The sequence below is a fragment of the Triticum urartu genome, chromosome 6A, assembly GCF_056163025.1.
Source record: "Triticum urartu cultivar PI428250 chromosome 6A, HENAU_Tu73, whole genome shotgun sequence".
Lineage (NCBI taxonomy): Eukaryota > Viridiplantae > Streptophyta > Magnoliopsida > Poales > Poaceae > Triticum > Triticum urartu.
Genome location: NC_141878.1, coordinates 29,864,109 through 29,890,702, shown reverse-complemented (window position 1 = coordinate 29,890,702; position 26,594 = coordinate 29,864,109). Strand labels below are relative to the sequence as shown.

General features: G+C 47.6%; 1 protein-coding gene across 1 annotated transcript; it reads right to left on the bottom strand.

Annotated features, from left to right (window-relative positions):
- Positions 1-7,555: 7,555 nt before the first annotated feature.
- Positions 7,556-8,766, bottom strand: LOC125515747 (CASP-like protein 1U1). The gene is made up of 2 exons (XM_048681252.2): positions 8,420-8,766; positions 7,556-8,340 (listed from the first exon to the last, which is right to left on the bottom strand). Exons 1-2 carry the CDS (start codon positions 8,611-8,613, stop codon positions 7,689-7,691), a joined length of 846 nt encoding a protein of 281 aa, XP_048537209.1. The 5' UTR covers positions 8,614-8,766; the 3' UTR covers positions 7,556-7,688.
- Between the last annotated feature and the right edge of the window lie 17,828 nt (positions 8,767-26,594).

Sequence of the window (26,594 nt, the reverse complement as noted above, 5' to 3'; positions counted from 1 at the left end):
TGACTAAAACACCGTTCTCCGGTACTATGGAGAGAGCAACAGATTTTTTGAAAATCATACATACAGATGTATGTGGTCCAATGAATATTGAGGCTCATGGCGGATATCGTTATTTTCTCACCTTCACAGATGACTTAAGAAGATATGGGTATATCTACTTAATGAAACACAAGTCTGAAACATTTGAAAAGTTCAAAGAATTTCAGAGTGAAGTAGAAAATCATCATAACAAGAAAATAAAATTCCTACGATCTGATCGTGGAGGAGAATATTTGAGTTACGAGTTTGGTGTACATTTGAAAATTTGTGGAATAGTTTCGCAACTCACGCCACCTGGAACACCACAGCGTAATGGTGTGTCCGAACGTCGTAATCGTACTTTACTAGATATGGTGCGATCTATGATGTCTCTTACTGATTTACCGCTATCGTTTTGGGGATACGCTCTAGAGACGGCCGCATTCATGTTAAATAGGGCACCATCAAAATCGTTGAGACGACGCCTTATGAACTGTGGTTTGGCAAGAAACCAAAGTTGTCGTTTCTAAAAGTTTGGGGCTGCGATGCTTATGTGAAAAAGCTTCAACCTGATAAGCTCGAACCCAAATCGGAGAAATGTGTCTTCATAGGATATCCAAAGGAAACTATTGGATATACCTTCTATCACAGATCCGAAGGCAAGACTTTTGTTTCTAAATTCGGAAACTTTCTGGAGAAGGAGTTTCTCTCGAAAGAAGTGAGTGGGAGGAAAGTAGAACTTGATGAGGTAACTGTACCTGCTCCCTTATTGGAAAGTAGTGCATCACAGAAAACTGTTTCAGTGACACCTACACCAGTTTGCGAGGAAGCTAATGATGATGATCATGAAACTTCAGAACAAGATACTACTGAACCTCGTAGATCAACCAGAGTAAGATCCGCGCCAGAGTGGTACGGTAATCCTGTTCTGAAAGTCATGCTACTAGATCATGATGAACCTACGAACTATGAAGAAGCGATGGTGAGCCCAGATTCCGCAAAATGGCTTGAAGCCATGAAATCTGAGATGGGATCCATGTATGAGAACAAAGTATGGACTTTGGTTGACTTGCCCGATGATCGGCAAGCAATTGAGAATAAATGGATCTTCAAGAAGAAGACTGACGCTGACGGTAATATCACTGTCTACAAAGCTCGACTTGTCGCAAAAGGTTTTCGGCAAGTTCAAGGGATTGACTACGATGAGACCTTCTCACCCGTAGTGATGCTTAAGTCTGTCCAAATCATGTTAGCAATTGCCGCATTTTATGATTATGAAATTTGGCAGATGGATGTCAAAACTGCATTCCTGAATGGATTTCTGGAAGAAAAGTTGTATATGATGCAACCAGAAGGTTTTGTCGATCCAAAGGGAGCTAACAAAGTGTGCAAGCTCTAGCGATCCATTTATGGACTGGTGCAAGCCTCTCGGAGTTGGAATAAACGCTTTGATAGTATGATCAAAGCATTTGGTTTTATACAGACTTTTGGAGAAGCCTGTATTTACAAGAAAGTGAGTGGGAGCTCTGTAGCATTTCTGATATTATATGTGGATGACATATTACTAATTGAAAATGATATAGAATTTCTGGATAGCATAAAGGGATACTTGAATAAGAGTTTTTCAATGAAAGACCTCGGTGAAGCTGCTTACATATTAGGCATTAAGATCTATAGAGATAGATCAAGACGCTTAATTGGACTTTCACAAAGCACATACCTTGACAAAGTTTTGAAGAAGTTCAAAATGGATCAAGCAAAGAAAGGGTTCTTGCCTGTGTTACAAGGTGTGAAGTTGAGTAAGACTCAATGCCCGACCACTGCAGAAGATAGAGAGAAAATGAAAGATGTTCCCTATGCTTCAGCCATAGGCTCTATCATGTATGCAATGCTGTGTACCAGACCTGATGTGTGCCTTGCTATAAGTCTAGCAGGGAGGTACCAAAGTGATCCAGGAGTGGATCACTGGACAGCGGTCAAGAACATCCTGAAATACCTGAAAAGGACTAAGGATATGTTTCTCATATATGGGGGTGACAAAGAGCTCATCTTAAAAGGTTACGCTGATGCAAGCTTTGACACTGATCCGGAGGATTCTAAATCGCAAACCGGATACGTGTTTACATTAAACGGTGGAGCCGTCAGTTGGTGCAGTTCTAAACAAAGCGTTGTAGCGGGATCTACATGTGAAGCGGAGTACATAGCTGCTTCGGAAGCAGCAAATGAAGGAGTCTGGATGAAGGAGTTCATATCCGATCTAGGTGTCATACCTAGTGCATCGGGTCCAATGAAAATCTTTTGTGACAATACTGGTGCAATTGCCTTGGCAAAGGAATCCAGATTTCACAAGAGAACCAAGAACATCAAGAGACGCTTCAATTCCATCCGGGATCTAGTCCAGGTGGGAGACATAGAGATTTGCAAGATACATACGGATCTGAATGTTGCAGACCCATTGACTAAGCCTCTTCCACGAGCAAAACATGATCAACACCAAGGCTCCATGGGTGTTAGAAACATTACTGTGTAATCTAGATTATTGACTCTAGTGCAAGTGGAAGACTGAAGGAAATATGCCCTAGAGGCAATAATAAAGTTATTATTTATTTCCTGATATCATGATAAATGTTTATTATTCATGCTAGAATTGTATTAACCGGAAACATAATACATGTGTGAATACATAGACAAACAGAGTGTCACTAGTATGCCTCTACTTGACTAGCTCGTTAATCAAAGATGGTTATGTTTCCTAACCATGAACAAAGAGCTGTTATTTGATTAACGGGATCACATCATTAGGTGAATGATCTGATTGACATGACCCATTCCATTAGCTTAGCACCCGATCGTTTAGTATGTTGTTATTGCTTTCTTCATGACTTATACATGTTCCTATGACTATGAAATTATGCAACTCCCGTTTTCCGGAGGAACACTTTGTGTGCTACCAAACGTCACAACGTAAATGGGTGATTATAAAGGTGCTCTATAGGTGTCTCCAAAGATACATGTTGGGTTGGCGTATTTCGAGATTAGGATTTGTCACTCCGATTGTCGGAGAGGTATCTCTGGGCCCTCTCGGTAATACACATCACATAAGCCTTGCAAGCATTGCAACTAATGAGTTAGTTGTGAGATGATGTATTACGGAACGAGTAAAGAGACTTGCCGGTAACGAGATTGAACTAGGTATGGGATACCAACGATCGAATCTCGGGCAAATAACATACCGATGACAAAGGGAACAACGTATGTTGTTATGCGGTCTGACCAATAAAAGATCTTCGTAGAATATGTAGGAGCCAATATGAGCATCCAGGTTCCGCTATTGGTTATTGACCGGAGACGTGTCTCGGTCATGTCTACATTGTTCTCGAACCCGTAGGGTCCGCACGCTTAAGGTTTCGATGACAGTTATATTATGAGTTTATGAGTTTTGATGTACCGAAGTTAGTTCGGAGTCCCGGATGTGATCACGGACATAACGAGGAGTCTCGAAATGGTCGAGACATAAAGATTGATATATTGGACGGCTATATTCGGACACCGAAAGTGTTCCGGGGAAGTTTCGGATAAAACCGGAGCACCGGGGGGGTTACCGGAACCCCCCGGGGGGTTAATGGTCCTCATGGTCCTAAAGTGGAGAAGAGGAGGGGCTGCCAGGGCAGGCCGTGCGCCCCCTCTCCCCCTAGTCCGAATTGGACAAGGAGGGAGGGGCGGCGCCCCCTCTCCCCCTAGTCCGAATTGGACAAGGAGGGAGGGGCGGCTCCGTTTTTAAGTGCTTCTTCAAGTTTTGTTAGAGTTTGTGTCCTGCTCAAGAAGACGAGACGACGGCGGCTTCTTGAAGATGGAATAAGGTTCTCCCCGCCTAGCCCCCATCCTAATGGTGTGTCTAGCATCGTCAGAGGGCGTGTGGAGGTGTGTCTCCGGCGGATCTCGCGACATTCGGTCGGTGGTTGTCTTTGGTGGATCCGCTCGGATCCGGTCTTTATTCGTCTTTGTTCTTGTGTCTTCAGGTTGGATCCTTCCGATCTAAAATTCTTTTCATCGGCGGCGGTTGCTGTTTTGGGGCGTTTGTCCTATGAGACCTTAGCACGACGACTTCCCGAGTGTCTACTACAACAAGTTGTGACCTGCTCCGGCAAGAAAGGGGCGATAAAGGCGGCGCGCCTTCGACTCGCTTTAGTGCTTGTAGTCGTCGCTAGGTGGTCTATGAATTTGGATGTAATTTTTATTATTTCTGATGTTCATTGTACTGCCATGATTGAAGATTAATAGATCGACAGTTTCCCGCAAAAAAGAACTCGCTTTCCTTCCTCTCCATGCTTCCTGTTCCCGTCTTGTAAGACCGATGTATTTCCGTTCTCAGTAATGGAAAGAGGGATAGCCCGATACAAAAAAAGGTTGGTTGGTTTTGTGACTTCACATTGATTGCATTAGTTATATAAAAAGAATGGAAATAAGAATCACATTTTTTTACTTAGATACATGTTTTGGTGTGGTATCCATTTTATTTCCACCCTGAATGGCAAATCAACCAATACCAATAAATTTTTTGATTTACGTACATGTGTAACTTCTTTAATAAATGTAGTAGGACACTTTCATGCTGTTTCTTCTTAAAAAAATGAGTGTTTTGCCTTTGCTTTGGTATGCGTCGACTACTTTGTCCTGCGTAGACTACATTTGATGTAAATGACCACAACAACTGGCATGTGAACTTTTGTTGAATAAATAATGTGTAGGCCACACGCTATGTCCATTCACTGATATATAGATAACTAGTTTCGCATGCAGCAAATCATATGTAGTTGCTAGAGGGATACTGACCAAGTGTAGAAGGGGAGAAAAAAATGATGAGGATGATGGGTGTCACCGGCAGTGAGATGGTGCAACCTCCGCGGAATAAGATGCATTGGGAATTTTCTTCGAAAAAAGACATTGAGGTCCAGTCTAAAGTCATATTCTAGAGCTACAGTATGGAGGTAAGCCGTCTGCACCCATTCAAATTGGTGCAACTAGGTCGAGAGAGTGCCGGGCTCAAGATCTACTTTAGGTGGTGTACGACCTGAATGTGTCATGTGTTTGTGGTGTACTACGCCCTCTTTCATGCCAGTGAACTATGCACATGGTTAACACTCTGCGATCTCTGCCAGTGGTTTCTCAATGTCCTGTTGACGATCTTCAATCTATACTCCTGTAATGACCACTTCTTCGTGTGTTTCCATAAATGTCGAGGCAAAATCATCATAAGTCCATCTCTTGTTTTATCTCAAAAAAGAAAACGGATATGGTGCAGGAAATACATGTATGGTTACACGAGGGAATTGGCAAGTATAGACTTGTATGATGGTGGCGAGTACCTCCATTTGATTATTTGCAGACAGACCGTCCAAATATACAGATTGCTGCAAGATGTGCCTCCTTCTCTCCCCAAATGCTCTCTCTCATAGTACTGATTCTTTATGATTTTGTGACGTTGGTTCAGTTTGTGTTGTTCTTTTTTTTTTTCAATCTCGTCAAACAGATTTAAGCGAGAGACACCTTGATTGATACATCTCCTTGAAGAACCTCAAAACTGACGGAATTGCAGCAACAAGCGCTCCTTCTTGTTCCCCAAATTCTCAAGCTCCTTGCTCCCATGCTCACATTCCAAGCCAGAGGCAACTTCGGTGACTTATTGCACCTGCCTTTGGATGTACGACATGTGAGGCCAACACCTTTTGGTGTACGACATGTGGGACCAATAGATGGCTGGCCCACATGTCATAAACCTAGTGCAGGTACAGTTAAATCACTGAAGCTTAGTGCCTCCAAGCCATACTGAACAGGATGGCCGGCAGCGCAGCAGAAGAGCTGAAGAATCGTGTAGAGTAGGCCGCCCTCGACCAAAGCACCAGTCCCCACCTAATCCGCTTTAATGATTTGTTTGACACAATTACCACACACATTGGGGTCGAGCTGGAAGCACAGCTTCGCACCGCTGAGAAGCAAGTTTAAGATGCCCTGGGTGATGCGCAAAAGGCGATTGACCTACTCCAAAAGGAGCATCAGGAGTGTCGTGCAGCCCAAGACTAGGCAGTCGTCGCCCAGAACAACCTCAACGGGTGTACATAAGAGTACCAGTTGAAGGCTGAGAAGGATACCCTAGCCGAGGAGGCAATGAAACGGGCACTTGAGATCAAAGAGTCCAAGTTGCGGCAGACCAATGCCGAGGGGGAGTTAAAGGAGGCAACTGAGATTGTATCCAATAAGAGCTAACTGGGATCTATTATACTCCCTCCGTTCCTAAATATTTGTCTTTCTGAACATTTCAAACGACTACAACATACGAATGTATGTAGACGTATTTTAAAGTTCAGATTCACTTATTTTGCTTCTCATGTAGTCACTTGTTGAAATCTCTAGAAAGACAAATATTTGGGAACAGAGAAAATACTTGCTCTCTTAGCCATATCTCTTGCGGTGTATTTTTGGACGTCAAGCATATGCCGAGCTAACTCAAGTGTGGTGTACGTTAGCTGGCTTCGCCGATTTGCCCAAAAGTGCCACCTAGTCATGCCAGTATTATAATGGCAACTCTGATCCTGCCCACGAGCAAGACCGGGCCTTTTGGCTTGAATTTTATGAGGCTGGTCGTAATGAAAGTATCATAAGCGATATCATGCATGCCAATTAGATTTTTTGAATGATGTGGCATACAATTAAACGAGGAAAGAGAGGGTGTGGTATCGTATCATGATACCGTATCATATTAAATGTTGTACTACTTTGCGTCATGCATGGCAATTAATAAGGCCACTGAAAATACTAACTTCTGGTACTATGCATTACGGAGGTAGTATCATATACTAGTATCATATGCATGCATGATAATAGTATATGATACTTCCCATTACACCAGCAGCGTGTCCTCCTGGGAGACAAGCTCAAGCAGCTTGGGGAGCTGCACACTCTTGCTAGGTCGGCAATGGAGGGCGTCTCCCTTGTGCTTTGGTCTGACCAGGCGACCCTGGGGAACTTCTTCGAGCTCGCCCACCATCTCCGAGAAGCTGGTAGCCACATTGACGTGTGGATGTGCTCGGCTACTTGGGAACACACTCGTTAGGCCTGGGCTATGCTCACTTCCACGACCTTGATATCAAGTCCATCACCAACGTCGGTCCCATAGGTGATGACGGCGAGTAGGTCAAGATGGGCAGAAACATTTCCCGAGCGATGGAGTATGCTCGGATGTTTGAGCAGGACTACCGCCTGGATCAATTTACATAGTAGATTAGGCTAGCAGTAGTATCCCCACCCAATGCCGAGGAGGAAAAACGCTGTAATTTTTTTAAGTCCTAAGTGCTACTCGGTCATTTTGGATTCCGACAGACGAGGTCAGTCTTTAAATGGTTTATTGCTACTCTTGCCATGCTCCTTGTCTGAGTACTTGTGCTAGCTAGCAGTTGTTTTACGCTTTCTTGGTCACCTGCATCATCACCATATTCGTCCGCATAATCATCCTTGTCGAACGATGTAAAAACCAAGCAAATGCAAAATCGGTCCTTTAATTGGTACAAAAACTAGTACATAATGGCACACATTCCTATTATATGTTTTCTAACATAATTAATAAGATAAGAAACTGCTAAAATAAAGACAAACTATAACATAAGATGATAATTTTATTCATGGGCATAAACACATAATGCGCCGCATGGCTCAGGGTTCTGGCAGCCTTGCGGGATCGTCCGCCTCGGGCATCCGCAGCACGGCGGGGAGACCACCCGCTCGGCGATCTCGCAGCCTTGCGGGATTGTCAGCGTCGTGCATCCGCCGCACGGCAGAGGGATCACCGGTGGCGGTGGGGTCCCAATTTTTGTGCAGGTTCCGGTAGGTGATTCCGGTTTTGGCGGTTGCGGCTTAACACTTGGTGGCGGTGATGTGTCTCCTTTCATTGGAATTTCCCCGACTGGGGGCGAAGCCCGTGGCCGTGGCGTAAGCCTAACACTTACCGGGACGTGCCTGGTGTAGACGGTGACGGAGACGGAAACTGCGGCGACGAGGGACAAGGCCGACGACGCTCGGATCTTCCCGCAGAACCTGCCGGCCTGGGTGCAGAAGCGTCTGCTGCGCCGGCGCCCGCCACCGCGAGGTGACCCGCAGGAGGTGATGTCGTCGACGGCCAGCAGCAGCGCCGCTGACGTCGACGTGAGCGCCAGCAGGAGCTTGTCGATGAGCTCCACGACCTTGGCTGCCTTCTCCTTCCTCGCCACCTCCAGGCAGATCGCCACGCCCTGCAGCACCGCCGACAGCAGGTCGGCCAGCGCCGAGTACCTGCATCAAGAATCGTACTTTAACTTGAGAAGTGAAACGACCGTGCATGCGTGGTCCATGGACAAGTATAATGACTTACTTGAAGGAGTTGTAGTTGCCGAAGGAGACGGTGGCGGTCGCCTCGCCGTTGCAGTCCTCGTGGACGCACTGGCTCTGCGTCGAGGCCGCCGTCGTGATCGCCGACGCCAGCGACAGCCCCACCGTCGCGATGCGGAACACGAGGCTCAACGCCTCTGACGCGCCAGGCTTGCCGGAGTTGCTCCCACCCCCCATGTATGATTGATTGGAGGGCAACCAAGGCTGAATAGATCGAGGACGGACGTGCTCCACCTCAGAGTGTCAGACAGGAGGTCAAAGAATCCTAAATAGTAGCCATGTCTCGACTATAATGTCATTAACCTCCATTATCTCAACAGCAAACATATACTAGTACATGCCAATGGTACACTTATATCGACTTTTTTTTTTGAACGGCACTTCTATATATCGACTTTAGTATGCTGTCATAGTTGTCGGTTGGATTTATAGTTTGGTATGGCAAACAAAAAGAAATCTTCTGAATAGAGGGTAGTTGGACTTACCAATAAAAATAATAATCTGTGGGACACAGGCACCTGTTAGGCCAACAATATGAAATTCATTAAGCACCAGTGTCATGACTCATGAATCCAATGATTTTTAGGGTTTGTTTGGATAACACACAGCAAGCCCAGCCAAAATAGGCACACCAAAAATTTGGCGAAGGTTTTCGCCGCCACGATCTCGCCAACTCATGGGCGCAAAATCTGAACAGGCTTGCCGAACAATTCGCGTGGTTCCCATTCTTCGGCGCTGATCAAAACGGAAGCTGTGGTAGCACTCAACAACCGAAAAATTGGCAGGACAGGCGGCAGCTGCAATCCAAACAGACCCTTTGCTCTTAGATCACTATTCTGCCAAAGTAGGCATGCAAGCGGACAAGCGTTCGCGAGTCTGCGGATGTCTGAGAGATAAAAAAAGAAGCCTTGCACTGTTATATTAAAGTAACAATGTTTAATTTGTTTTCGGTTTTGCGGACGCTCGCGGATACTGTTTGCCTGCATCACCAAAATTTCACCGACTAGCAGGGAGATAGCGTGTGAAGGGGGAGGGAGGAACGATGTGGCGGAGAAGGTATCACACTCCTTGGAAAGCACAGGCAGTAACTGTTAGAAGTTAGAAGGGAGAGAGATATTTGGTGGAATAGTTCATTGTATTGCTTGAGCCTCGTGGGCATATATATAGGAGTACATGATCTACTTGAAGTACAAGGCAAGCCAGAATATTTCCTAGTCTAACATATGTTTCCAATCTAATCAATATACTCAACATTTCTCCGCAGTCACAACGGTAGCGACGCAGACGGTGAGACTGGAGAAGAATCCGAAAGCAAGCCAATGAACACATTCCCACAGTCATAACGGTCGATGCATCGCGAAGTCGTGGCTGGAGTGGAAACCGACGAGGTTGCTCAAGCAAGGCGGTAGCCCTTTCTGCCGATGTCGATGTAGCCGAGAGCGTAGGGTGGTGTAGCCGTGGTTGAGGTAGCCGTGCGAGGGAAGCCGTGGTTGATGTCGAGTCAGGGTGGCCGGTGTCGAGGTAGTCGCCATGAACTGAAAAGAAGAGTGGCGTCGGCGGCGCGGCGGCGGCTAGGTCAGAAGCACGGCGGCGGTGCTCGAAGTAGGCGAGGAAGAACCCGACAGCGTGACGAAGACCAGCGCGGACGGTGGTATTCTCGCGACTAGGAAGACAGCGCGACACATACCACGTACAAGTCAACGCTCGTGGTCGGCGAGTGGACCGCGTGCCGCGGCGCTACGCCTGAAGAGGCGACACAGCGGTAGCGCGCAGGTCGAGGCGACGGCGGGGAAGACCTCAGGACGACGGCAGGAATCGCGTGCCACGTTCACTACGGCCCAGCGGGGCGATGAAGTGGCGGCGCGAGAGTCGATGCAGCTACGGGACGACCTCAAACAGACGGCCCCGGGACAGCAGTGAGCCGCGAGCTGTGGCACTACGATCTGAAGAGGCGATGCAGCGGCAACATGTGGGTTGGTGCAGTCGCGGAGAGAACCACGAGACGATGTGCGGCATGCGTCGTGCGGCCGGACATCAAAGACGCGTGCAACCAGCCTCCTTGCGCAGGCGTTGGAGAAGCCAAGCCGGACGCTTACAGCCGCGAATAGCCAACACGGCGTGTGGCCTGCAGCCATCCAGTTGCAGGGCAGAACGTGGATGCCAATCTGGATCCTGGAGTGAATCCAACCAGGTGCATGCCAACGGGGCACATCGCACACGAAGAAGCGCCACGAGGCAACCGGTGGAGGACTCCCAAACATGGAGAACAACACGAGGACAGGAGGACGGATGCGCGCGGACGATGGGCGCGAGCACCACTTGCCGCACCAGAAGACGGATGCGCGCGGGCGGCAGGCACGAGCGCCGCGGGCCGCATAAGACTGCGTTGTTGAAGATGGCTGGTGTTGTCGCCGATGAGGTTGGAGGAGAGGCATGTAGTAGACCGACGGGGTGGTGGGCGACGCAAACCGACCTACGGATCGGAAAACCAAAAAAAAAAATGTCGATAAAGACGACCGGCGCGAGAGGAAATCCGAATCAAGTGATCGAGAAAAAAGACTATTTAGGGAAGCCGATCAACACGACCGGCAGACGAACTCTAGGTACAGACGGCGCTGCCCCTGGCGGCGGTCATGGAGGTCGCCCGCCCCGGGGCGGCGCGCGGGTGCGGAAGCGGCGGCAGCTAGGGTTTAGTATCCGGAAACTGATACCATGTTAAAAGGGAGAGAGGGATTTGATGGAATAGTGCATTGTATTGCTTGAGCCTCGTGGGCATATATATAAGAGTACATGATTTACTTGCAGTACAAGGCAAGCCAGAATATTTTCTAGTCTAACCTACGTTTCCAATCTAATCAATATACTCAACAGTAACTACAAATACAAAGCATTATTCATGGTACGATGTGCACCCTCTACTACTCCCTCTGCTCAGGTTTGCTGACAAAAGCATCACCGAAGACTGTTCAAAGCATTGCCACCCTTCATCGAAGCATCACCGGCTCGCCGCGTGCCGATTGCAGCATCGTAGCGCCACCGGCTCACCTCACACCGGTCATAGCATCGATGCACGTCGCTGGTAGCATCTCCGTGTGCCAATCACATCATCGATGTGTGCCAGTTGCGGCGCCACCGGCTTGCCTTGTGCAGGTCGCAACATCTGCACACGTCGCTCGTTCGTTGCAATATCCTCACACACCGGTCACAACATCATCGCACGTTAGTCGAAGCATGGCCGGCTCGCCTCCCGCTAGTCATAGCGCCATGGTGCGCCTCTCGTAGCAGTGTCAAACGGACTCACAGCATCATTGCGCTGTCACACAGCCTGGAGGCACTACTCACAACACTGTCACCGACAGTCGTACCTCAGCATTGCAGCTCCCGCCGTCAACGGTTCCAACTCTGTTGGTCACCTTCATAGCATACTTCCTGGCACCTCTCATAGCAAAGCGCCTCAACGCTCGCAATAAACGAAGTCCAATCGTTGCAGCATTGCGCGATCACCAGCCAATGACGCAGATGACCGGCCTAGCAGCATTGCCCTCGGGCCTTCAAGCAGCAAATGGTCACGTTGCAGGGCCAGACACAGCGGTGGCCGCTGCTTGCAACAGGGGCTGCTGGGGACACACACACACACACACAGAGTGGAGCCTGATTCGGGAGGAGTGTAGGGAAGAAGAGGAGAGAGCCCGGGACTAGTTATAGCGGGAGTATTAGTGGCATGACATAGTATTAAATTAAGAAAGAGATGATGATGGTAACATACATAGTGCTTCTGCCCCGCAAAAAAAACATCACATGGTGCTTCCCCTAAAAAATGAATCTACAGGCTAATAATTAAATGCAACCATCTATGCTACTTTGCAATATGAAGATAGAAACATATACTGATGTTGTATGCATGATACTAGTCTCAATTACTCTCCACTATGAATGGCCTTAGATGGAGGTGCGAGTGACGTCTCTCATGAGGATTGATCACTATGTGGGCCCACATGGAGGCACGTGTGTCCATGGCGGGTGACTGACACAAGCGCAGATCGGTTGCCCAATTGGGATACTTTATCTTTTGCACATTCCAACGAAATTAATTACCAACAAAATGGCTCATTAACTTATTTTTTCTTTCAAAAAGGAGGTTTACCCCTTGCTTCTGCATCATTACGATGCACACTACCATAACTATTAAAAGAAAGTATTCATCATCCAAAGTCGAAACCACTCAAACATGGGACAAAATGAGCCGCAAGGCACAATAACAGGATTACATGGCTCAAACACATACCCATTATTGACTCGCTATCAAAATCGGTGAGTAAACCATCTGCTACCATCTCAACACGGTTGCACACAATAGCAGTGCGCTCCTGCGTGTCCACGCGCTGAAGTAAGGATCACATATGGATCAAAGCGACAACCCTCAAGATGACCTGCAAATATTTTGGAAGAGTTGTTTTGTTAAAAAAAATTCGTTCCGACAATTCCAAATTGTCCATAAAAAGACACATACTCCCACATTGATATATCCCTTTAAAGTTTGGTTCACATCCCCCAACCAGATTCGGAACAATTTGTGTGATACTAGCGAGAGGTGGTAAATTGTAGACCAAATTATGGAGGCAAAAGGACGGAAGAGGAATAGACTTCAATGTTGTCCTCCTGATCGCAAAAATAATATTTGTTGCAGCACTGCCAATTCTTTTCGTAATATGATCCTTAGTGAAGATTACACCCCGATGCAAGAACCATAGGAATATTTTTATTTTTGTTGGTACTTCTGTTTTCCAAATATTACTTGTGCGACAAAATCTATGTAAACACCATTTGTATTCAATTTGCACCTAAATATTGCACATCTAAGTCGTATGTCATTGATTTTACCTGGAGATTCGCGTGGGTATTTTCGTTCTCTTTTTTTGTGCTTGATTAAGTCACTTAATAGTTACTGGCATGCATTAGCTGACCTGTGTACTGGGTATACTAAACAAAACATGTTTAATAGTCTAATGTCTATTCGTAGAGCTCCAAATTAATCCCAAACAAGTTTTGTTAGATGTTACACAATGCATCCTGTAATTAATATCTGTGGCATAATGAGACAATAATTCAAAAACATGTAACTCAAATTATAAACTACTACCTCCCTCCTGGTTTACTAGTCCCCTCGTATTTTGGGTCATATTTATAAGTAATAAAATATAAATTATATGTAGCAAAAACAATATCATTGAAAAATACATTCAAATTCAATCAAATAATATAACCTTTTGTGACATGGGTTAACATTTTGCTAGTTAAATATGTGGTTAAACTTTGACCCAAAATACGATGGGACTAATAAACCCAAACAAATTTAGTAAAAGACAATTTTCTTGATGGTACACTTTCAACCAGTATATATAATGGTGAGAAAAGAAAATATTTTACCAACTGAAAGATAAAAACAAATATGTGGATCCAACTACATCTGAATATCACATAATCTGGAGCAAGGGCTACAAATAAATTCGAGCTAGTACAGATAACACAAAGTATGTTTGCTTCAACCTACCTATTAAAGTTGTGTCTAATATGTGTATTATCCTACACTTAGACTTGGAGTACGCAGAGAGTTAGGTGTTTGAGTGGGACATGGGTAACCTGAGGTTATTATATAAGGTCACTGCGGGTTGCCAAAATAGACTGAACATAATTTAGGCCAAGACAAAGATCATGAGAGGGACGGTCCGGGCGCCCTTTGCAGGGGTGGCCAAACAGGCCATGGCGAAGGTGGTCGGAACGCTATCTGGTGGCCTTGAGGGCTTATCGTCGACTTGTATAATATGATTACTACATGGGGAGGTGTGACTTTAACATGCCCGCAGATTAGCCACAATGGTGAACCTCCTTAAAAAATATCATGTGTCTCGTCTACTTTTCTGCAATTATCTATCGCGTATTATTTGGACAGAAGATGCAAGTTGTATATGAAAAACATTTATTTGTCTACCTTACTGAGCACATCAATGTCTTCAAACTTCAATCAAGTATTAGCGGACCTACCTTGGCTAGATTCAACGGGGGATGAGGAAGCGCAATTACTTTGATTGGTTTCGTTACCGCGGTCCTATGCAAACTTGAGCACTGCTCTAACATATGGGGAGACTACTGTTGTTGCAAGAGAGATTACGACAGCACTGTTATATATCGTACAAACGAGAAGAAAAGTTGTGCCGAAGGTGCTGGAAGCAGCAAAAGTGTGGGCCTCGCGACCAGGTATAATCAAGATGGCAGAAAGGAGAATGACAAGCCGAGGAAGAAGAAGGGTCCGTAGTGGTTTCATTGTTAGGATTTTGGTCATGTAAGGAGGGCCTGCCCAAAGTGGAAGAAGATTAATGGATCATCCACAGTGGTGGCTTCCTCAACCAGTCATTTTGATGGTGACATGCTTACGCTATCATGCGAGCAGTCCTATGAAGTGTGGTTATTAGATACGACGAGTTCTTATCATGTGACACCGAGTAGTCTTTAAAGGTGGTGATGTGCCTCGACTCATTGTGAGCATTGGAGATGTCAAAATCAAGTATGGAAATGGTGTTGAATATGTGCTAAGAATCTTAGACACGTGCCAAAGGTTCGAAGAAAATTCCGCTTGATAAACTTCATGGCGATGGTTAGGTCTACAAGGTGGACAGGTACAAGAAGGCCCTGATGATCAAGATGGACAAGAACGTCATAATGAAGGGAAGGAGGACCAAGAAATACTTGTACAAGATGCAAGCAAGCTGTGCTGAAGATGGAGCTGATGAGGAGCCAGCAATGGCGATCATATCAGTCAAGGCGACCAACTCCAAGGTGGAGGGCTTAGTGGCCGGCTCTTACGAGTGACCAAACTGTAGAAAACCCAAATCTAATCATACACACGTGTTCGCGCAAAGATGACGACTTCAAAATGGTGATGACATATTCACCAAGGCGGAGTGTTAAAATTGTGTCAAATATGTGTATTGCGTTACAGATAGATTTGAAGTATGCAGCGGGTTAGGTGTTTGAGTCGGACCAGTGTAACCCGGGACTATTATATACAAGCTCACCGCATAAATTAGCTATAAGACAGAGATCACAAAAGGGGCGGTCCGGGCGCCCGTGGCAGTGGTGGCCGGACCAGCTGTGATGGGTGTGGTTGAAGCACTGTCAGGTGGCCTCCAGGGCTTATGGCCGAGGACCTCTTTAACAAAACATCGCGTTCCCCATATACTTTTCTGCAATAGTCTATTGCATATTTTCTAACACTATCCACAAGGTGGTAACTGGGTTGACAAAATATGATCTACACTAACCACAAGGTGGTAGCTGGATTGAAAGTCTACAGCTTTACCCAAAACAAGAAGTTCCGATGAAAGCCCACAGCAAAGGCTTGAGTGCAACACCATCATTGTTAATCTTTGCGCGATGGCTCTCTGTTTGGCGCCGCCGCTTCCTCCTCCACCATCAGAGCTGGATTAGATCTTCACCTACTGTGCTGTCACTTGTATTTTATTTTTTGGACTTGTTGAGTTGTGCCATCAGCAGAACCTGTTTGTACCTTGTGTTGTGCTACCTCATGCGTGGCGTGTGTGTGTGTGTGTGTGTGTGTGTTTGCGCTGCAACCTTTGTTGGACCTTGTGACTTCAGTGGTTTGCTTTATATATAAAGCGGGGTAAATTTTTTTTTCGGTAAAGGCTTAAGTGCGGTTGTAACCCTGATACTCCAACTGCCAATTTCCGACTTGCAAATTTAGTAATGAGTGCGCAGGGTACTCAGCAGGCCACATTGGAAAAAGGCCTATCTACATTCACTTACTTTAAAAGAAGGTATAGGGTTTAACAATATCCAGTGGATGCACAACTTAACATTGACTCTCCATTTTATTTGCAAAACGATACACCTAACATTTGGAATAAAACAATAGATATTTACTAACCAAAGGGTTTGTGTAAACGTCTATTATTTAGCATGTACAATTGAAACGATTGATACTTCACATTTTTTTTAGAAATGGAGGAGGACCCCCGGCCTCTGCATCTGGACGATACATGCAGCCACTTTATTAATTATTCACACAAGACCTTACAAAGTCATATAATAGTAAGACTAAAGCCACCGTCTAGGCAACATCTGTCGCTACTCCTATCCAGTTGATGTAGGGATGCTGATAGTCTGGGCCTAATACCAAACAGACCTCGCAGCCAAACCTAACATCTAAGACCTGAGGTCCCAACCAGGACACCTGCCGGGTATGGGGCACCCACCAGTCTGACGCATTCCTCAACCAGGATGCCTGCCGGGTATGAGGCCGCCGCAGCCACCTGCCACTAATCCATCTTCAGTGGTGTACTGCTGCATCTACCTTGTCCGGTCTAGCTGCCGTTGACGCCACCACGACGCCAGACAACGCCACCATCCTGCGCTCGTCCATCATCACACGCCCACCGGCGAGACCCCGCTGCTCCATGCCGCTGAGACCCGCCGTTGTCGATGTGCCAGATGCCACGCCGCTCCTCCGACACGAAACACCACCTGCTGTCACTGGTCCCATCCCTTCCAACACGAAACACGACATGATCGATACTTGACATGAATTGTATTCGAGAAGAAAATACTTGAAATGAATTGTTGCTTCCTACATTTATATTGATCAATGAAAGATAAAACTACATTTGAAGGTCATGGAATCTAGAGCAAGGGCTACTAAATTCTAGCAAGTATACCAACCGCTTAGTTTATTTGTTTCAACTTACCTAACTACCTAATCGATACACAAACATACATCATAAAAGTTTAAACCCCTACAGTGACGGGCGCTTAAACCCCCTCCACTGACAAGTTTAAGCCTGCATCACTAACCTTTGTACCCTCCACTTACAGGCGCTCACCTGTGAGTGGAAAGTAAGCACAACTAATGAGCCCAAGATGCCCGTTAGTGGTCTGCCATGTAGGGAAGCCTGCCCCACCGCATGGAGACTCTACCATTGATGGGCTTAGTGCAACTGCCAGCCAGTGGACGTCCATTCCACTGAAGGGCTTCTTTGCTAGGCCGTTAGTGTATCCCATCAATATTGTTTCATTCATTCCACCATTTCATATATTTCGGCACTCATATATTTGACAGTTGATCCATATGTTCAAGTACACATCACATAATGCGGATGGGCTCTGGGGCGACTGCTGGGTGTCGCCGGCCATCAACGGCGGGTGGGGGGCCGGTTTTGGGCTCTAGCTGACGCCGACGAGGACGACCCGGATGGGGATGTGGACGCGTCTCCGCCATCACCGCCGTCGCCGACGCCTTCGGACCAGATCTGCGAGTTCTTCAACGCTGGCTACATGGAAGAGGAAGTGATGACGACCATTGATAAAGTGTTGCCTCTTGACGATCTGGCAAGGATAGGGCTGCACGAGGAAGAGAAGGAGGAGATGGTGCGCCGTGTGGTGCATCGACGGACGGCGGCAACGACGGTCAGGCCTTGGAAGGGTCCCATCCCAAAGGTCAGTCTTCCTAACCTCACCATTTTTGATTTAATACGGCCGGAATCTTGGACGGTTGTTAAGAGGAAGAAATCGAGAACGGCGGCGGCGCCGGTGATCAGAGGGATCAGCGAGATCCGTGCCGACAGGGAACGACGTTTGAAATTGCTCATGGGCCTCAGTGGCTTCGATCGGGCAGTGGGAGAATTGGGCCAGCCTACCGATGGGTATGAGGCCCATTGCGCGGCGACTCCAAGTGGGCCGTTAGCTGGGTGTGTGGCCCAGCCTAACGTGGACTCCGATGGGGCGGCGAACTACGTAGGGGCTTCCTCCTGCATGCGTTCGCGCGATCAAGGAGTCTCGTGCGATCAGCCGCCGTCGTTGTGCCCTAGCTTGAGACGCTGTGGAGGTGCGCCGGGTTTCGTCGCTGTGGCCCGGGGAGAGCGGCGTGCACCCCCCCTCTGATGGCGGGCGGGGAGAGGCGGCGGCTGCCAGCCCCAACAAGAACAAAAGCCAGTCGGGCTCCGGGGCGACGCCGGGGCCATAGGTGGCGGCGCGCAACCTGGCCAGAGGCCGGTTCTGCCGGCTGGCAGGGGACCGCCTCAGGGGCCGCGAATCGCGACGGCGACTGGTCGAGGTACCGCGCCCGTGCTGTAGCCCCCACAGGGGGAGCCGGGCGGGCTGCGCAGGGGAGTGGCCCTCCGACGCCCATGTCAGCGGGGCGCGGGGCTGCTCCGCCACGGCCTCCGACGCCCGTGCCGGCGGGACGCGGGGCTGCCCCGCCTAGACCGCCGACGCCCTCGCTTGTGGTGCGAGGAGGTGCTGCCCCGAGACCGCCCCCGCCGGCTCCGGTTCCGGGGTTGCCCTCGTAGGCGGCGCCTCCGCCGCATTATGTCATGCGACCATCTCAGAAGCGGGCGGTGCCGGTTCAGACCGCACTGGCGCTACCTGTTGCAGGAGAGGGAGGTGTGATCGCGGCTCGGGCATCGTCTAATCAAGGTGGCAATGGCCCACCCCGAGACAAGTGGGGTGATGATGGGTTCAATGCGTATGGAGTTGGTCGGCATTGTGGATCGTCGTCCACAGGTGGTGGGCGCGGCTACGCATGGCAGGGAGATGGGTCAGTTGATCGGCCTTTCTACGGTCCGCCTGGTGGTTTTGTCGAGGGAGCATCTGGCCCCAACTATAGGCAGCGCGGTGGTTACCGAGGACACCGTGGGGGTCGCGGTGGCAGGAACTGCTACCGCCAGCCCCCGCCCCCGGCCGAGGTGGATACGATGGAGGTCACCGGCCAGGATGTGGAGCTGCCCGGGCAGGCTTTGGAGGTGGTGTCTGCACTCGCATCTGCGGTTGTGCCGTTGCCAGAGTCCGTTGAGATGGAGGATGCCGGGACAGTTAACAAGGCGGAGCAGGAGCGAGCATCCAAGTGGGCTCGTAAAAAGGAAAAGATGTTGTGCTACCGGTGTGGCGAGAGAGGCCACTTTATTGCTGAGTGTGAGACGGAGCTCTGTGATACTTGTCTTAAGCCAGTACATGAGTATGGGGCATGCCCGATTTTGCGTCATCAGATGCCAAGTATCACCATTTATGGAGTCTACTGTTCTGAGTTGATGTTTTTTGAGTCTCCCAGTGCGAGGGAGATTCCTGACGAGCCACATAGTTCATATACAAGGATTGTTAAGGTAACTAAGTGGGAGGTGTCTGAGGCACATATTATTCACAGGCTTTCTGAGCTTATACTAGGGGACTTTGTGTGGGAACTCAGTCGCCTCGAGGATAATTGTTTCAAGGTGGATTTCCCGACATCGGAGGACTTAGAGCGCATGCTCAGTTTTGGGTTGTGCGGAGTCCCTGGAACTGAGTGCATCCTCGAGTTCCATGGGTGGAAACGAGTTGAGCCACAGGGAAAGCCTCTCACTCAAGTTTGGTTGCGCTTCTCGGGGGCACCTTCCAAGCCGCTTCATGATGCCCGAGTTGCTGCTAGTTTGGGGATGCTAGTCGGGAAGACGGAAAAGGTGGACATGGCTTTCACCAGGGCTACTGGGGTGGCATGTTTACTCGTGAGTATCCTGGATATTGAGTTTGTACCTGACATAGTCAAGTGGACTTATAAGGGGGAGGTTTTCAACCTTGAGATAGAGTTTGAGGACTCAGAGCTTTTTGCGGAGGCTATGGCAGGGACAGATGTGCATATGCAGGATAAGGATGATGGGTCCGGTAACACAGAATCGTGAGGGGATGAGGTTGTGAATCAGTTCGCCAACGGGCCGAGTTCCGCCTCGCAGGCACCGGGGTCTGGTGCGGCCCCTTCGGTTTCGGCACCTATGAGCACTTTGCGTTTCGGTTCGTTTGAGCCTTCATCCGCTCCTCCGAGACTCTGGAGCGACATGGTGGAGTCTGAGGATGCGATAGAGGATACGCCACCACCCTTGGACGTTGCAGGGTTTGACAGCGTTGCCGAGAGAGAGGGGGGTGGTGGGCAGGAGGCCCCCTATTCTCCTTCTTCTACTGGAGCTTCTCCGCAGTCGCAGACCGTTGGGGACGTGCCGACATTGCACGTTGCCATCGGGTCGGCAGGGAGAGGGAGACCAGGGCAGGAGGCCTGTGGTCTTTCTTCTCCCATGGTGGAGGTGCACTCTTCTCCTACGGCGTCAGTGGGAGCCACGGGTGGGCGATCCCTTGACTCGACTCAGGGGTCGGGTCCGCCGGCGCTAGCTTGTTCGAGCGCTGCACCCGCCGGCCTGGCTGCTCTGACCGGCAAGGAGGGACGGGGGCAGGCGGCCCCTCACTTCACTTACCCTCCGCGCACGTCGGCCACGGAGCCGCGGTCGGGAGTTCCTGGTGGGCCGAGTGGTGGCGGTCAGGCGGGAGGCCTGACCCCTATCTAGGTCTCTAGGGAGGAGGTAATCGCTTTTGTAGGGATCCCATATCCTGTGCCTCAGGGGCGGCGGATGAGCTGTCACCTTCAGGACCAGCCGGAGATTGATGACATGCAGTTTAGGTGCGCCAAGCGGGCGGCCAAGCTTCGTGATCTGGAGGTCACTACTGGTATGTCGGTTAACACCTCCAATTCTATTCTTCATTTTTCTGATGCTGAGTTTATTCATAATGCAAACCAGTTAGGGGTTTCACTTGGTAGTAATGAGAATGAAATCTCGCATTCAGTGAATGATTTATTGGATCTAGAAGAGGATTGTGCTTTAGACATGATTCGCAACTTAGCAGCAGTTAAACCCATGAATGATTCGGAGATTTCGCAGTTGGGAGTTAGGGTGTTAGATTCACTTTGCGCAGATATTGCCCCCCCTCCTCCCGGGTCAGGCGAGGAGCATGATTCTGTAACGACGGGGGATGAAGATAATATAGAGGGCCTTCCTGAGGGAATCCTTGCCAACAGTTGTGAGGACCGGGTGGTGGATTTACCCAAACCTAAGCGCAAGTGGCAGCGCAAAATATACCCGACGTCGGCAATGCGTAGAAGTGCTAGGAACCGGATGACCAAAAAATTCCATGATGAGTTATGAGAGGAATATTTTGGAATAGCATAGGTCTAAAGGACTTGGCTAAAAGACGTTTTCTAGCAGAGGCTTCGATCGAACAGAGGCTGGACTTTATTGCTCTTTCGGAAACCGGAAGAAGAAATTTTGCGCCCCAATTCCTTAATACACTGTCGGGAGGGGCCGATTTTGATTGGCATTGTTTACCTCCGAGAGGAAGATCAGGGGGCATCTTACTTGGGGTTATATGTGAGATGCTGGAAGTTCAGAGTGTGGTCATGGGAGACTTCGTTGTCAAATTTCTTGTTAGGTCCAAGATCGATGGATTTAATTGGGCTCCGGTGGCGGTATATGGTGCCGCACAGCCAGAATTAAAACCAGACTTTCTGGCGGATCAGAGCAGCTTCCAATCTTAGTAGGGGGCGACTTCAATATCATTAAAAGGAGGGACGAAAAGAACAATGACAATTTCGATGGCAGGTGGTCGTTCATGTTTAACACCATTATTGAAAGCTTGGATCTGAGAGAGATAGAGCTTTCCAGCCGAAAATTCACTTGGGCTAATTCTTTGCCTACTCCTACTTTTGAGAAACTTGACCGTGTCCTCACGAGTGTGGACTAGGAACAGAAGTTTCCTCTAGTCACCGTTTAGGCGTTATCACGTGGAATTTCAGACCACACCCCGTTGCTGGTTGACTGTGGGGAGACAACGCACGTGGGGAACAAGAATATCTTCTCCTTTGAACTAGCTTGGTTTGAGAGAGAAGGTTTTTTGCATCTGATATCCAGGGAATGGACTAAAGATTCAGGAGGTAGAGCTCCAATAGAGAGATGGCAGAATAAGATTCGTCACCTGCGAAGTTTCTTACGAGGGTGGGCTAAGCATCTTAGTGAGGTGTATAAGGTCGAAAAGGAAAGGCTCCTTTCCCTTATCCAGGCCTTAGATGTAAAAGCCGAGTGCTCAATTCTAGATCCAACATAATTGCATGTTAAGCTAGATGCGGAGATGAGACTGAAAGAGCTGCTGCGAGAAGAAGAACTGAAGTGGGCACTGCGGGCGAAGGTCCGCAAAGTGGTCCAAGGGGACGCCAACACTCAGTTTTTTATATGTTAGCTAATGGCAAGCATAGAAAGAAAAGGATCTTTCAGCTTGAGCAAGAAGAAGGGACAATTGTACGGCAGGAAAATTTAAAAGTTTACATCACTGAGTATTATAAGAAGTTATTTGGGCCTCCGGAGGATAATTTCATCTCGCTTGATGAGTTGCGGAATGAGGATATCCCACATTTGGCTTCAGATGAGAATGATATCTTAACAGCCCCATTCTTCGAGAAAGAGGTGTTCGAAGCTATTGCTCAGATGAAGAGTAACTCTGCTCCAGGGCCGGATGGATTTCCGGCGGAGTTTTATAAGAGATGTTGGCATATTATTAAAGGAGATTTGCTTCCGATGTTCCACGACTTATTCGTTGGACAGCTTCAATTGTTTCATCTGAATTTTGGAACTATTACTTTGTTGCCAAAGAAGACAGAGGCGGTCCGAATTGAGCAGTTTAGGCCCATCTGTCTTCTGAATGTAAGTTTCAAAATCTTCACCAAGGTTGGGACTAATAGAATCACACATATTGCGCATTCTATGGTGCATCCTTTCCAAACTGCTTTCATGCCGGATAGGAACATCCTTGAAGGGGTGGTGGTCCTGCATGAAACGCTCCATGAAATTCATACGAAAAAACTAGATGGGGTGGTTTTCAAAGTGGATTTCGAAAAAGCATACGACAAAGTCAAATGGCCATTCCTTCAACAGGCGTTGAGGATGAAAGGTTTTGATCCTGCTTGGCGACGTCAGATAGAATCTTTCACGCAACAAGGCAGTGTTGGAATCAAAGTGAATGATGACATAGGTCGTTATTTCCAAACACATAAGGGCCTGAGACAAGGAGATCCAATGTCACCTATTCTGTTCAACATTGTAGCTGGCATGTTGACAATTCTAATAGGGAGGGCTAAGGATGCAGGACAGGTAGGTAGCCTGGTACCTCATCTAGTGGACGGAGGTGTATCTGTCCTATAGTACGCTGATGATACAATCATCTTTATGGAGCATGACTTGGCGAAGGCACGATGATGTTGGTGTTATGCTTGTTCGAACAGTTGTCTGGTCTGAAAATTAATTTTCACAAGAGTGAATTGTTCTGCTTTGGTAGAGCCAAGGAAGAACAAGAGGCATATAAGCAACTGTTCGGGTGTGAATTGGGGGCGTTACCTTTTACGTATTTAGGTATACCCATTCACCACCGTAAGCTAACAAATAGCGAATGGAAGTGCATTGAAGATCGTTTTGAGAAGAAATTGGGATGTTGGAAAGGCAAATTGATGTCTTATGGAGGCCGGTTAGTTCTTATTAACTCAGTGCTCACTAGTATGCCCATGTTCCTTCTGTCTTTTTTCGAAGTACCAGTGGGTGTTCGGAAAAGACTCGATTTCTATCGATCTCATTTCTTCTGGCAAAGCGATGAGTTGAAGAGAAAGTATAGATTAGCTAGGTGGGACATTATTTGTCGACCTAAGGACCAAGGGGGTCTAGGGATCGAAAATCTGGAGGTTAAGAACAAATGTCTCCTCAGTAAATGGCTATATAAGCTTTCGCGAGAGACCGAGGCCACTTGGGCCCAGATTCTGCGTAATAAGTACCTTCATTCCAAGACCTTATCCCAGGTAACGGTGAGGCCGACGGATTCGCCTTTCTGGAAAGGCATGATGCGAGTTAAGTCGCTATTCTTTAACCAGTTCCTTTGAGAGTTAAAGAATTCATATGGTTTGTGCATAAACAAGTCATTTTAACTAAGGACAACTTGATTAAACGCAACTGGAATGGATCTAGTCGGTGTAGCTTTTGTGATACAGATGAAACTATTAAACACCTCTTTCTCGATTGTCCTATGGCAAAAAAAATTCTGGCAGTCAGTGACAATAGCCTTTAATATTACTCCAAAAAATATTAATACGTTATTCGGAACGTGGTTGGATGAGATTGAGCCCCATACAGCGAGACACATTCGTGTTGGAGTATGTGCGTTATTATGGGCTATGTGCAATTGCAGAAATGGTTTAGTCTTTAACAGAACATCCAATACTCATTTTTTGCAGGTTATATTCTGAGCCATTGCATTGTTCCGTATGTGGTCATTACTCACTCCGACGGAGGCCAGGGAGCGTTTGGTTACTGGATCTATCCGATGGGAGTTGGTTGCACGGGATATCTTCAGCCGGTTTGGATGGCGGTCATGTAATCCAGGATAGGCAATTAGTTTTCCTATCTTTCTCTTGCCGGCCGGCTGTGGCATTTGTTTTGCTTCTTCAGCGCTCTGTGAGCTGCTTTTTTGAGATTTGTAGACTTGTGTCGAACCTATTTGCTTTTTTAATATAGGTGGCCGTATGCATCTTTCCGATGCAGAGGCCGGGGAAGTCCCCCTTTTCCAAAAAGAAAAAACATAACACATCCATATATACAACATCAATTTACAAACACAACGTATGTGGTGACATAACAAGTTTCAACATAATAGCACAAGTGTAGAAATTAAGAAACACAAGTGCACAAATTTCAACACAGAAATACAGGTGTCACACCTATTCAACGTCATAAATCATGAAGTTGTGTGAGCATCTTTTGTGTGAGAATCTTCTAGGCTCTTGAACATGTGAGGGTGTGGAGATTTGCTGGTATTAGCGCCTGCAAGAGAGCCAGCTACATTCGGTAGTTGGACGCGGGCGTAGAGGTCACCGAATGCCATGACGACGTCTTTGTTTATGATGTGTGCGAATGTATTTTGGGTACGGGCAAAGTATTTCTTTCAGTCATACTTTTCATTACCCAGCTCATGACCGAACTTTTTTTTGTCTTCCTCTTGGTAAAGCGTGTTCTGTGACCCGACGAGCTCGTCCATATGCTTGCAGACGTAGTACCCACATGTGACACTGTCCTTCGGCTGCTCTGCAGGAGAACTCATACTTGTGTATCAAATCTGGCACCTTTTTTGTTGGCAAACATGATCGCATGAATCTCAACTTGAAAAAAGTTTCATATGAAACCATTGCGACACCGTTGTAGTCCCATTCCATGTATTTAACCAAGTTTGAACGATTGTAATGAGGACCGAGTGGTCGCTGCAGAAATGTGAACAAATGAAAGTAAACACACAGGGCTAGGTGCATAAAAATGAAAAAAAATGCCACATTATAAATACTCTCTTCGTTCAGAATTACTTGTCACAGAAATAGATAAATTTAGATGTATTTTAGTTCTAAAATAAATTTATTTCTATTTATTTGTGCGACAAATAATTCAGGACACAGAGAGTAGAAAAGGACTTACTTAGGAATGTTGGGCATGAGTACGTAGTGCTTGTCCTTATGTGCGATCAATGATTCCAGGAGGTATCTTTCCATAAGAAAATTTCCTATTGTTAGGGGTTTGTTCTCTAGCTAGTTGGCAGAGGGTGCAACCACCCCGTCCGACGAACAGCTCAGTTCTTGTCATTGCACAAATATACGTATTAGATACTCTAACAACTATCATCTTGTATCATTGGCAAAATGATTAAAAACTAAAGACTTCTAATTAGAGGCCGTTTCTCTGATTAATTATACCATTAATCTTGCTCATGCATGTTTGTACTTGGTCTGAAGTCTCAAGTCTGAACTGAACAATTCCTTCAACAGCCGCATGATTTTAGCGCCACGCTGAAAAAATTGCCTTTTTTGCCCAAACGCGGTACAGTTGGTTCAGCGCGCGGAGCTAAACGGCATCGCACGCCGCTTATTTTGTGCGCCCGCTCCCACGTGCGACTTCCACCAATCGCTAGATCCACGCGCTGGCGCCGTCGCCGCCTGCACCTCCTCATTTGCTCTGGCGACCCGACGACGCTTCCCCGGCCTATCCCCCTCGCGCCGCCGCTGCTTCCTTCACCTTCTTTCGTCGCCGTCACCCCTTGAGCGCGCCATTCCTCTGATGAACAGCGTCCGGCCGCCCACTGCCACTCGGCGCCCACAAGGTGTTTGACAAAACGCTTGCATTCGACGTGCCGAAACGCATGATGATCTTCAAAAGGATCTAATTGAGGAGTGGTGGGCATGGAATGGTCGACAAAAGTAATGATGTTACATGTTTGAT